Source organism: Haliotis cracherodii, unplaced genomic scaffold, assembly GCF_022045235.1.
Source record: "Haliotis cracherodii isolate W230 unplaced genomic scaffold, xgHalCrac1.p SCAF_2, whole genome shotgun sequence".
NCBI classification, from domain to species: Eukaryota; Metazoa; Mollusca; class Gastropoda; order Lepetellida; family Haliotidae; genus Haliotis; species Haliotis cracherodii.
Genome location: NW_027266275.1, coordinates 16,382,126 through 16,394,826, shown reverse-complemented (window position 1 = coordinate 16,394,826; position 12,701 = coordinate 16,382,126). Strand labels below are relative to the sequence as shown.

At 39.5% G+C, this 12,701-nt stretch overlaps 1 protein-coding gene across 7 annotated transcripts in view; it reads right to left on the bottom strand.

Moving 5' to 3' along the window:
• Positions 1-12,701, bottom strand: part of LOC139469879 (early endosome antigen 1-like) — a 129,242-nt gene that overhangs the window by 34,279 nt on the left and 82,262 nt on the right. For 3 of the 7 annotated variants that reach the window (XM_071252199.1, XM_071252194.1, XM_071252197.1), the window contains exons 6-13: positions 12,584-12,604; positions 11,687-12,361; positions 10,192-10,284; positions 8,734-8,787; positions 6,909-7,070; positions 4,419-5,279; positions 2,568-2,684; positions 882-986 (exon numbers count right to left, since the gene is read on the bottom strand). In XM_071252199.1, the coding sequence (XP_071108300.1) occupies positions 882-986; positions 2,568-2,684; positions 4,419-5,279; positions 6,909-7,070; positions 8,734-8,787; positions 10,192-10,284; positions 11,687-12,361; positions 12,584-12,604 (2,088 nt within the window). The remainder of the gene's footprint in view (positions 1-881; positions 987-2,567; positions 2,685-4,418; positions 5,280-6,908; positions 7,071-8,733; positions 8,788-10,191; positions 10,285-11,686; positions 12,362-12,583; positions 12,605-12,701) is intronic. The other 4 variants (XM_071252196.1, XM_071252198.1, XM_071252195.1 and 1 more) reach the window with 4 other exon arrangements.

The following is a 12,701-nucleotide window of genomic DNA, read 5'->3' as shown; positions in this document are numbered from 1 at the left end:
TTGCACAGGCTGACCCAGTGCTCCTGTTTGTTCACACATTAATACTAAGTCTGGTCTGATCTTGTCTAACTTCCCACATCGTGCACATACACCCGGTAATGGTTGTTTGTTTGTTGTTTAACGCCACACTCCAATATTCCAACCAATCTGACGGAGGTCTGTAAGTAATCGAGTCTGGACCAGACAATCCAGTGATTGACATAATGAGCATTGATCAATGCAATTGGGATAAGATGACATGCATCAACAAAGTCAGCGAGCCTGACCACCCAATCCCGTTGCCTCTTACGACAAGCATAGTCGCCTCTCACGGCAAACTTAGGTTGCTAAGGACCTATTCTAACCCAGATCTTCACGTGAACCACAGGTACTACAGTGAGTAGGCTGGAGGTTTCACATCAAAGTCAGTACTGTAGTGTCTATTTCAGGACAAGTCTGTTTCTAACATATTTTATCAGGATGCTGGCTCTTCCCAATATCCACATTAAATGTCATCAGATTCAAGAAGTATGATATTCAAGATTATCAGTCTTTAGCTCAGTCCCATACATCACAGGATCATTATACAGTCCATCATCTGCACAAAGCACTCAAATATCAGCAAGGACTAGCTTCTTTGCATTCCTTGTGCATGGTATCACATTATTCATATTCACCAGAAATCAAGTTTAATAAGTTCTTAACGTCAGCACATCACAATAGGACAGATCTGATCACTAGCATGCATAGCCAGCCCATCATCGTTAGAGATAATGCATAGATAGCTTTTGTATTGTTGACAGGAGCGAAACCTGGAGCCAGTGTGGAGCAGGCTGGAGCCAGTGTGGAGCCATTGTGGAGCCAGTCTGGGTGATATAAGTACACAAACAAACAGATCCTACCTGTGAGCCCGACGTGTGAAGACGACTCTTCAGGTCCCTGTTTGTCTCATGCATCTTGGCAAGGTCATGCTGAGACTTCTCCAGCCGATCTTTCAGGGATTCCACCTGGAACCACACAACATCATTTACACTCACAACCAAAACTTGAAAGCAGCGTTCAAAGTGAGGGAGTTGAATATTACCCCCCTTTCAGCCTGATTCAAGTCCTAACATAGTGGAAGACACCAACAATGGGCTTCTGACCTTGCAACCATGTGGAGAATTGAACCCAGGCCTTTGGGGTGACAAGCAGTTGCCTAAACCACATGGCTACCGTCCTCAGAGAACAAAATGAAATGTTTGTGCGAGCAGACCCTAGTTGGATGTACCTCTCCCGACAGGAACATGATTCAGCAGACAAGGACATCTGTCGCCATAGCGAGTGTCTGAGCTTGATCATCTTAAGGCATCTTTTTAAGCAAGTTCTCTAAAGTGGATGAATAAAAAGTTGAGGTAAAACCAACAGGAGGAAGTTATAATAAAACCACAAGCACAAACTTCCTTCTTTTCAAAGTATGTCCTCCTCCTCTGTCAAGGAATATTAACATAATCCTCTTAGGGCTGAGGCAATATGGTTAATAAAATACAAGTCTTCACCTTTAGCATTACAAAGATATTTATAAACAAGTTATTCTAATTGAAATAAGGAAAAACATTAAGATCTAATATAATCACACATCGTTCAACACAAAAATTATATCTATAAACCAACATTATCTTGAAATGATGCCTTTTTTTCTGAGTGTGTGTGAGTGTGTTACTGGAATTAGTTGATTAAATTCCTTAAACATCATATCTAGCACTTACTATTTATAAGTCATTACCTTCCAAATGAAGATCCTTTGAAATTATTTTGCAAAATATCAAAGTTTTTAAATTTTGCTTAATAAAAAAGGAATTCTTTACATAGAATATACATAAAATTCCCTTCTCTAACCAGCCATTTATCAATTCATTTCACAAGCATGTACAGTTATTCTTCATTCATTGTCACAATCTCTACCAATGAGAATAAGAGGCGACTGATGGGGTCGGGTGGTCAGGCTCGGTGACTTGGTTGAAGCATGTCCTTGTATCCAAACTGTGTAGATTGACACTCACGAAGTCAATCACGGGATTGTTAGACTCAGACTCAATTATTTACAGGCCACCACAATATAGGTGGTGTATTGCTGAGTGTGGTGTTAAACAAGAAACAAAACCAGTTGGAGCCACCACTTCACCAAAAGTCAGATTAAGGAGGGTGCCGTGGTCTCTTGAGATTTACTGCTGTAGTATTTGAATCTAAAAACTCCTAAATCTGTAACTGTTTTGTTTGATTGTTGTTTAACACCGCACTCAGCAACATTCCAGTTATATGACGTCGTTCTAAACAATCAAATCTGGACCAGACAATCCAGTGATTGACATCATACAATTGGGATACGATGACATGCATCAACCAAATCAGCAAGTCTTACCATCCAATCCTGTTAGACACCTATTACGACAAGCCTGGGTTGCTGAAGAGCCAATTCTAACCTTGTATCTTCACGAGACTGTAACTAGTATTACTAGGGCTAGGACATGGACCCTTCCCTTTCATGCTTCATCTCGAACACTGCAAGCAAACTGTGCCTGAACCTCATCTATAGCTACAGTACTTACCTCAGTTTCCAGGAACTCCACAAGAACTCCGCCTCCATCACTGATGGACCCCGACGAAGCTCCACCCATCATGTTGTCATCATCTTCCGATCGCATTTGTTCATCATTAAACTGGTCCTAAAACAAGAGTTATCTCCCTTATTCCATCACATCTAAACTGTACATTTTATGATTTCAATAACAAATTTTACTTTAGTAAAAACAACATAAATCCATAGCTTTCATATATACATACATACGTATATCTTTAAATATATATATACATACAATCTTTAAATCACTCCAGTCTGTGATGAACAGTTTCCAACATACATACATTTATGTACCAAGTAGGGATCATATTGCATGTAGCAAGGACAAATCATTACTGCTATACAGGCCACTAGTAATGTGCACATATGTGCTTTTCAATAGTATGCCAAACAATGTGTTGAAATACACACTTGCCTATTCCAATACAGATATGTTAATACACTTGAAACAGATTGTGTCTACCTTACATAGAGCCATACTATAGACTGTACAAACAATTGGCAAGGGCAGTATCAAATTTAACTTGATGTATTTTACATTCTTATTTTAGTAATAATAAAGGTAACCATTTGGAGGTGAGGTGAAATGGGGTTTAACGTCGCATCCAAGATTATTGCACTTATATAGCGGCGTGCATGTACGTGTATGCGTTTGTGTGGCTGCTTGTACTAGTCCGGACTGATGCCGATTTATAGTGCTAGCACACTGAGATACCATGCCGCAGTTTAACATGAATACCCCACTCAGACACAGTATACTGACTCCGAGCCGACCAGTCCTTGTTTTAGCCCCTTAATGCCGAGCGCCAGACAGGGTAACAACAAGTGCCATCTTTTAACGTCTTTTGGTAGGACGCGGCCGGGGATCGAACCCCGGACCTTCCGCCCTCCGGGCGGACGCTCTACCACAAGACCACGGAGGTGGTCAAGTAATAATAAAGACTTGCAAACATTATAAGCATATTTCAGTCACAATATTTCATCAACATCAGTGCAATTAAATCTCTACCCAAATATATTACATATTTTGGCAAAAAAGTTTGTGTACCATTTTCACTTCAATACTACTTTCCTCTCATTGTTACTATCAATGTTAGTGTTAATCAACTTAAAATTTCAATCACATTCCAACTGACAAGAAGATATTTTGGAGGATATGGAGTAGGCTGCAGGAATGGGGGCAGTAGATCATCAGTGTCAATGCAGGTGTCATGTGCTGTGGCAAGGGTTCGCACACTTTGACTCGGGGACAATTACAACCATTAGTAGGAAACAAATAATTCAAACAACTGAAAATAATCACATGCATCTTCCAAAAAAGTTGGTTGGAAATATAAGACATAGACATGAAAAACAGACTTACAAATACTGACTTATTACAAACACTATATTCTAAAGATGCTACATGAAGTTCAAAATGTTGAGTTAAGTCAAACCACAAAATAGGGATTCTAATTTTCTATACAATTGAGTGAGTGAATGAGCTAGTTGGGTTTAAAGCCGCATTGAACAGTATTTCAGTTTTTTAACATGGCGTACCAACTTATTGTGGGAGGAAAGACCAAAGTGGTGCAGGTCTCAGACGTTTACCACTTTAGTGAAACCCATGAGCATGGTATGGTGATGACAAACAAAGAAACATAATTGGGCGAACCCACACTCTCATGTTTTTGGTGTGTCTAAGGGATGCAACTCTGCAAAGCCCCCTTTCCACAAGACTGAGTTGAAATGAAAGCACAAAGAGTTCAAACAAACATGATTTTTCTATTTCTACTATACTGCTCAATGAATGATATGGTGATGCATCAACCCAGCCTACCTGTGACAGACTCCGGTCCCCCATATCGACCTCGTCATTATCAGACTCTCCAGAGTAGGTCTCTTTACTGGAGCTGGACAGATTGAAGTGATATTGATCATCTGAAGGGGGTGGGGAGTGCATGCGGGCAGCTTTAGCCGGTCGTGTTTTTTCCTTCACCCTTGCACTTGGCGACATGCCGCGTCGCATCTTCTCCCTCTGTTCTTCTTCCTTGCTGCTCTCGCTCATGATGGAGCGTTTTGGGACTCGAGCGGTATCGCCACCTGGCGCAGACGGTGCATTGTCGCTGCCTTCCACATATCTTTTCAGTGGTGGGTTGTTGCCACTTTGCCAAGTAAGATCCTGTGGAGGAATGTGGTGTCTTGGGATCTTTGTTCCCCGGGACAGACGGGGCGATCCCTTGTTCTCTATATTGGAGTGTTCATAGTCCATGCTTTGCGTGCTGCGATCACTACCGATGCTTTGTGTGCTGGATGAATTGCCAGCCGGGACTTGGTCAAGGGTGGACGAAAACTCTTTGACTGAGAAAGCTTTGCTGACATTTCCTGGATTGACATCAGAATGATGCCTCCTTGTATTTTTGGTGTCTTTCTTGTTCTGCTCTCTCCGTCCGACCAACTGGAAGGCAGTTTCACCCATGGACCCGGTCACTGTCGTGGTCTGACTAGATGTGGCTCCTACATCAAAATCATCAACAGCCCTTGTCCCGACACCTGTTAGAGTTTTGCTGGCAAGAGTTGATGATGGCATAGTGTGTGTACGTCCGGAACTGTGCAAGTCCATACACAGTCGAATGGCCTTCATCCAGTTGTTCCTGATCCCTGATGTCATGGCTGCCAGGTTATATTCCCCATTTCGGGTCTGCAATACAACAGGTTACAATGTAGCTAAGGTCTGCAATACAAAAAGTTACAAAGTAGCTAAGACCTGCAATACAATAGGTTACAATGTAGCTAAGGCCTGCAATACAATCGGTTACAATGTTGCTAAGGTCTGCAATACAGTAGGTTACAATGTTGCTAAGGTCTGCAATACAATAAGTTACAATGTTGCTAAGGCCTGCAATACAATAGGTTACAATGTTGCTATGGCCTGCAATACAATAGGTTACAATGTTGCTAAGGTCTGCAATACAATAAGTTACAATGTTGATATGGTTTACAACACAATAGGTTATAATGTTGCTGAGGTCTGCAATACAATAGGTTACAGTATTAGGTCTCCAAATTACCATATATTGCCGTCTATAAAGCAACCCCACGTATAACCCCGGTACAATTCATGAAGATTTACCGTCATATACCCCGTCTATAAAGCGAATCGGAATGAAGCACGTACACAATTCCTACATTGCAATAAAAACATGTTTGTCTTCCACAGAAAAAAATTACATTGTTTACCTTCAGCGAATTCAGGGAAACGAACAGATCATAACGATTAAACTTGGTCAATACAAAATATATAAGTTGAGAAAAAAAACCACTAGACATGATCTTTTACCGATTAAATTGTATTTCCTGTTCTGATAGGCATTGTTTTATATGCAGAGATTAAGATTACCGTGTGTATTTTCTCGTAAACTAAGCAGGAAGTAGCAATCAGCTGTACACACGTTGCTCAGAATCTACCGGTGATTTGGTTAATAATTACCCAATAAAATAACTTTTTTTAAATAAGTGAAAAATTTATGCGGACAAATGATAGTAAAACTACAACAAATATGACTTTCAGCAAGTCAAAGTATGGCATTTATAATACATATATCCATTCTCTATCCACTAAAGTTCATTTCAGGGCGTCAATAGCGGTAATACGACCGTGAGTTGTGCGATCTTCCCATCACTTCACATCTGAATTTTCCGAAATGAAAATAAACAATAGTGAAGGAAATTTTGAATGAAATTAATAAAATAGATTACAACGGTAAGTCAAAATATATAATGAACTGTTTTTATAACCAGACAGTGTAATTACATGATTAGTTTGTGTACTTAATTACGGATTTGTTGACGTGGTATTTCCAGTGTTACTTGCTCACAGTCATATCTGTGTTGGGGGAAAAACATCAAAACTCTTCAACCCTGTGTATAAAACAACCCCCCTTGAAAGCCCCCTAATTTTACGTACGAAAAACTCGCCTAATACACAGCGATATACGGTGATAGGATACAATGTTTATGGAGACTGCAACAGTAGTTCATTAAGATTATAGTGTGCAAGCTCAATGTAACAGGAAGGCCAAGGTGAAATCTATGAGCACATGGATATCGTGTTGATAACCAAGGATCATAACCAGAGTGAATCTGGGATTCAAACCCTTCACCATCAGAGCCTGGCATGCCTAAGGGGCACAACTCTGAACAGCAAATTTCTGCACGAAAGACCACTGGGCCATCCATGCCCCCATGTGAGTGAAGATAGACACACAATAGATAATGCTTGTCTATGCCAAGTCATTATATACGACTGTATGCATCATCTTATTATTACCTTGATCTTAAATCCATAGTTCCTGGCTGTGTTGACCTCTGACACCTCATAGCAGGTTGAAAGGTCAATGCGGCCATCAAGACTATTCATGTCTTCAGCTTTAGCATCGCGGTAATAGCGGAGAGAGTTGCCAGCCAAGACAAACCAGTGTTTCTTCATGTCCTGGTCAAAACAGAAGGAATATCATTTTAGAAAGAATTTTTCTTGACAGCCATAATGCAGCTAATACAAAGCCCCATCCCCAACCCCCATTTCATATAACATTTATTCTACACACAGTCACATGTTGCAGATTTAAACATTTCAATTACAACAAAGAAAAAAATCTGTACAAGAAAACAATTGAAACATGTAACAAGCATCTTGTTTAAAAAAAATAAAATTATAAATAATGCACAGCAACCAATTAAAATGCTTTATTCTAATAACTCACTAACATTAATATGATGTAGGAAATTACACACTTGAGAATGTTTTTGTTGCTAAAACTGCCTTAAACTATTAATATTATCCCAAAAAAATTGTACTCTCCACATATCATCAGAATCGGATCTGCAAAGGAAGGGAGGTAACTCTGCTAACATAAACACTTCAAGTATTGTCAAGAGGCTACTAGAATTTCAGAAGAACCATGTTGATTTTATCTCGCTGTACAAACAATCATAATGGCAATTGGGGTCTACATACGATGCAATATTGTTAGATAAGAAAGACCCTATCATGCTGATATATATATATATATAGAGAGAGAGAGAGATATAAACTTGCCATTCAAACAATCATGCTATTTCTGTCTTAAAGTAAAGTAAAAAGTATCTAATTGAAAATGATAATGAATAGATCTGAAAATGTCATAAATCTTAGGAACAATGGACCATACACAAGAAGTCACCTTGCAAAAAACAGACAACCAAAATTAAATCCATTCCCAACAGTGGGTGAGCTTCTACACAAATTTCGGATGAAATGCAGTGATTTGATTCCATTAAGTTACATACTTAAAGCATGAAGTCCTTGAATTGGGTTAAATGCTGCTTTGAACATAATTTCAGTCATAATATGCCATGTCAGCTGTGGGAAGAACATTTAATGCAGGTGGAAGATGTTTTGTTTTTGTTTGTTTGTTTGTTTGTTGTTTAATGCTGCTTTCAGCAATTTCCAGCTATATGACGGCAGTCTGTAAATAATCGAGTCTAGACCAGAAATCCAGTAAATGCTATCATGCGCATCAATCCACACAATTGGGATACAATTACATGTATCAACCAAGTCAGCGAGCTTGACCAGCCAAGCCCATTAGTCACCTCTTACAACAAGCATAGTCACCTTTTACGGCAAGCATGGGTTGCTGAAACCAACAGTACAAGTAGGTGCTGGCAGATCATATAAGCAGGGCAAACTTACAATAACAACCAGCTGATCCTGGCACATCCAAAGGACATAACTCTGTACAGAGAATTACGTTGCTTCAAGTCACTGCACCATCTGTCACCCTTCCAGCATGATACATGACTTTCATAAACATAAATAAGTGTCTGTACAATGATCCACCTGTTGTTTATGCAGCAGTCAGCAATAATCCAGCTGTAGGAAGTCGGCCTGTAAATAATCAAGTCTGGACCAAACAATCCAGTGATCGATATTGTGAGCAACAATCCACATTGTCGACAAACGATGACAAGCAATCAAGCAAGTCACCAAGCCTGACCACCTGATCCACTTAGTCTCCATTTACTACCTTCATAGGTTGCAGGGGACCTTATACTAAGTCTCACGCAGAATGACCACGGGGTGTTCCATCTGTGGAGACTAAGATGCTTCTTACCTTGTCAAGAGGGCCTTGCTTGATGAGCCAGCCTTTCTTCATGTACACCAAGTCCTGCAGCAACAACACTCATTAGATAACATGTCATCACCCTAGTAATCATCTAATCAGTCAAACTTGAATATTGTGCATTTTCTCATTCTGTCAACAATCATACTTATATAAAAAATGACAGAGCCTAACAAAATTTGAATTTTAAGATGACAACCAGTGCTGTCCAGCAGAGTTTAAGTAAGTGAGTGAGTGAGTATGGTTTTACGTCGCTTTTAGCAATATTCCAGCAATATGAAGGCAGGGGACACCAGAAATGGGCTTCACACATTGTACCCATGTCGGGAATCGAACCCGGGTCTTCGGCGAGATGAGCGAACGTTTAAACCACTAGGCTACCTGACCGCCCCTAGCAGAGTTTAAGAAATCAAATCGTCAATAAATCCACTTAAGTCTTTGAATGGCATTTAGAAGTGATAGACATAAGAGAGAATTTATGGATGTCAACTTCTTTATTATGAGGAACACGTGTCGGAGTATATGCTTACTCCTTCATCATCATGTGCTTACTCCTTCATCAGGTGAAGGAAGAAGGCTGATGGTGTGAGCATATCCTCCGAAAAAAAGTCAACATCAATAAATTCTCTTTCTTAAATCCATTTTACTTTTCCAAGCCAATAAGTCCAAAAGGAATTTCAAGATGTCACCTTCTCATTTCTAATAATCCGTAGTAATTCCACACGAATACGTCTTCGGAAACTCATAGCAACAAGACGTATTACAGACTGTTCCAAGACAGGTATGCTGGAAGGGCTACCTCTATTTTAATGTGATTGAAGGTATTCAAGATTTTTTCCCTCTATGCTGTCAACTGAGGAGCACCTGTTTGGTGTAAGACTGGGTGCTGCTTTGGACACACAAGCTTGAAGGAAATGTGCTGGAATGATTTGCTTATTTCGAATGACATACATTCCAGACACAAAAAGCTATTTAACATTGAACAATACCCAAGTTTGACCAAGACAATTGCAAATGATTTGTGTACGGAAACTCTAGAATCCATGAAGAGACAATACAAATGGTCACATGACTGTAGAAGCAACATCTGAAATGTTTTTCTACCTCAGAACAAAACGATCCTTTAAGTGAAAATTCAACTTTCCTGAAAATCGAAGTAAACTGATAACTTCACTTTTAGAAGAAGGCTTACATTCCTGTATTTTTTCATTTTCTGAGGTAAAAATCAAAATCAGTGCATAAAGCCACAAGTATATGATTCAATTAGTTCAACATAAAAGGGGATTTACATGCAAAACTAAAATCATAAATTAAACAGATATATCACAAAATTTCAAGCAAACAGCACTAACATTACAAAATCGATATGAAATTAGTGTCATTGATTTACTACTAAACGATCACAGTTACAATTTCTGTCCAATTAAAACCCCTGATTGATATACTTGCCTCATATTTAGTTCCCTTGGGATCTGGACTGACAGGGGTGGATGTTAGGGAGTGGGCTCTGTTAGCTGCGCTCAGCTCGGAACTGCGGGCCATCTAGAATGTACCATGGGGACTCCTAAATCAGCAATTATCTTCTACCAATTAACAACCATATGGTTTAAAGGGAACTATGTTTATCAAATAATTTGGCCATCTTTATTTTATTTTTTAATAATATAGATCAAGGGCATTGTTTTTGATTACATGCTTCTGCCCATCTTAATTTTGGAATAGAAAGCAACAATACACTTGCAAAATAAAAACTATGCCCCATTTGTCAACATGATCAAAAACAGCCAAAAAAGTAATGTAATCGTGTATACTGTTAATTTCCATTTGTTTGTTTCAAATTATACGTAGAACACATCGATCTTAAATGCCCTATAAATATGAATAAGCTCATATCATGAACACACAATGACATCCCAAATATAACATTTGTTAAGCTTATTTCACTATGATAAGAAAAGTCCAATCAGAGGATCCGGTAAAAAATAACAAGAGACTGTGACGGGCACCTGAATATGATATTGATTGCAGTTTGTGTTTTTCATTTGTGTCTGACATTGAAAATGTTTGTCTCTGATGTTCTAGCGACTGCTGTGACAGTGACATACAATTGTGCCAGATCAGGCTTTAACACTTGGGGTGGAATATGACAACTGAAAATGTCAATTTTCAAAGTATTACCAAACAGATGACATGAGAACATGAATAGTGTTGATAATTAGTAGAGAATAACCATTTCGGCATCAATATATCGAACATACACAGCATAAATGAATAGATGACCTTACATATAAAAAAAATCTACACAAACAACAACTAATATGATTCAATGGATAAAGAAAAAATAAATCGTTGGCATAATTTGTCTTGAATGCCATTCATTATAGTATGTAATAAATGACATTACATCATCCATGTAACAAGGTTTGGGAAGTGTGGGTGGGTCGGTAAAGGGTCAGGAGGTGGTTGAAGGGGGGTGGGGTGTACCACATGGGGCCATGTCATTAGGGAGTGGTCAAGGGTTAGATCCCTCATCACTGAGTTGTATGTACATAGTAGGTAAGACAGGAGATAGTGATTTGATGCAGGGAACATACACAGAAGCATATCATGTAGGATCGACAACACTGATACACAAGACAGTGAAATCAATAAATTGATCATGCAATTAGAAAATTTGAGAAAAGAAATAAGTGAACAAAATTTAAGAGATGATAAACATTACATGCATTTCTGCAGCAAGACATTGGTTCTTAAAACTTAATGTTGCAAATTCAAAATATTTTCTTTCAGGTGAAGTTCACTAGAAGACTATATAATAAAAAAAAACTACAATGAGGTTCTTAAAATTACTTGCTACAAAGCTATCATGCCTAGGGCTTCATTGCTTGGAAGTCGGGCAGGATTCTGCCTGCAGAACACAGCAATCAACACTGTCAATACTTACTTTAAGCTCATCAGTTTCATTGCTCTCTGTCTCATCGGTGCTCATGCTTTCACTGGCGCCATCGTCCGGCACTTTGGACAGCATGTCCCCTGCCCCATCATCACGGGGGAGGGACAACTGGGTGGGAAAGTCCTTCATGCTGGTTGACCTCTCCCGATGTTGCCGGGCACGCTCCGCCGCAGAGAGGTTCTTCCTCTGTGGTCGGTCATCAAAGGAACTGCGTCTGTTGGAGGGGGTGGAAGCAGACGACACCGGCGTGGATGTAGCTCCTGGGTAGGGTTTGGGTAGTAAGAGTGCTGGGGAGTGGTTGACGCGAGGTAGGGTGAAGTAAGGGTTACTCGTGTATTTTGAATCTGACAGAATCTTTGGATGACCTGAGATGTTGTACAGACTGTTATTTTTGCTGACATAGTCAAGACGATCGCCTGATCGACTGAGGAATCTGGATGACACCAAATCGCTATCCACTTTTTTTTCCTCTGAAGACAAGTCGTGCAAACTGCTACTCTTACGTAAGCCATCCTGGTAGTTCTTGTCATACTTGTGCTTCAAACTACGAACTCCCTTAAATGTGGAAAATGTTGGCATATCCGACTTTCCCTTCACCTTCTCAACCTCGAACCTCCCCTTCAGGATATCCTTGCCATCTTCGCCCTTTTTGTTGGATCCCTCAGGCTGGAGGAGAAAGGGTTAGCTTTGCCATTCCAAAAATATTATCAGCATGTTGGAGTGGGTCAAACACCATAATACATGCCATTTCTTAAACTCAGAAAGATTACCAACTCTCCGAAGTACCATCAAGACAGTTCTTGTGTAAACCAAAGCCTAAAGAAGATTGAAAGATTTCTGAACCAATAAACCAAGAAAATCTTGAAATATCTCAAAACATTTCCCTACCTTCTTTGAACCTTCAAGAATCTAGAATAGCAAATATTAGAGTGAGAAAGTTAGAGTTTCGCATTCATCATTAATAGATACTCTTGCACATTTTCAAATTGAGACAACATTAAGGGGA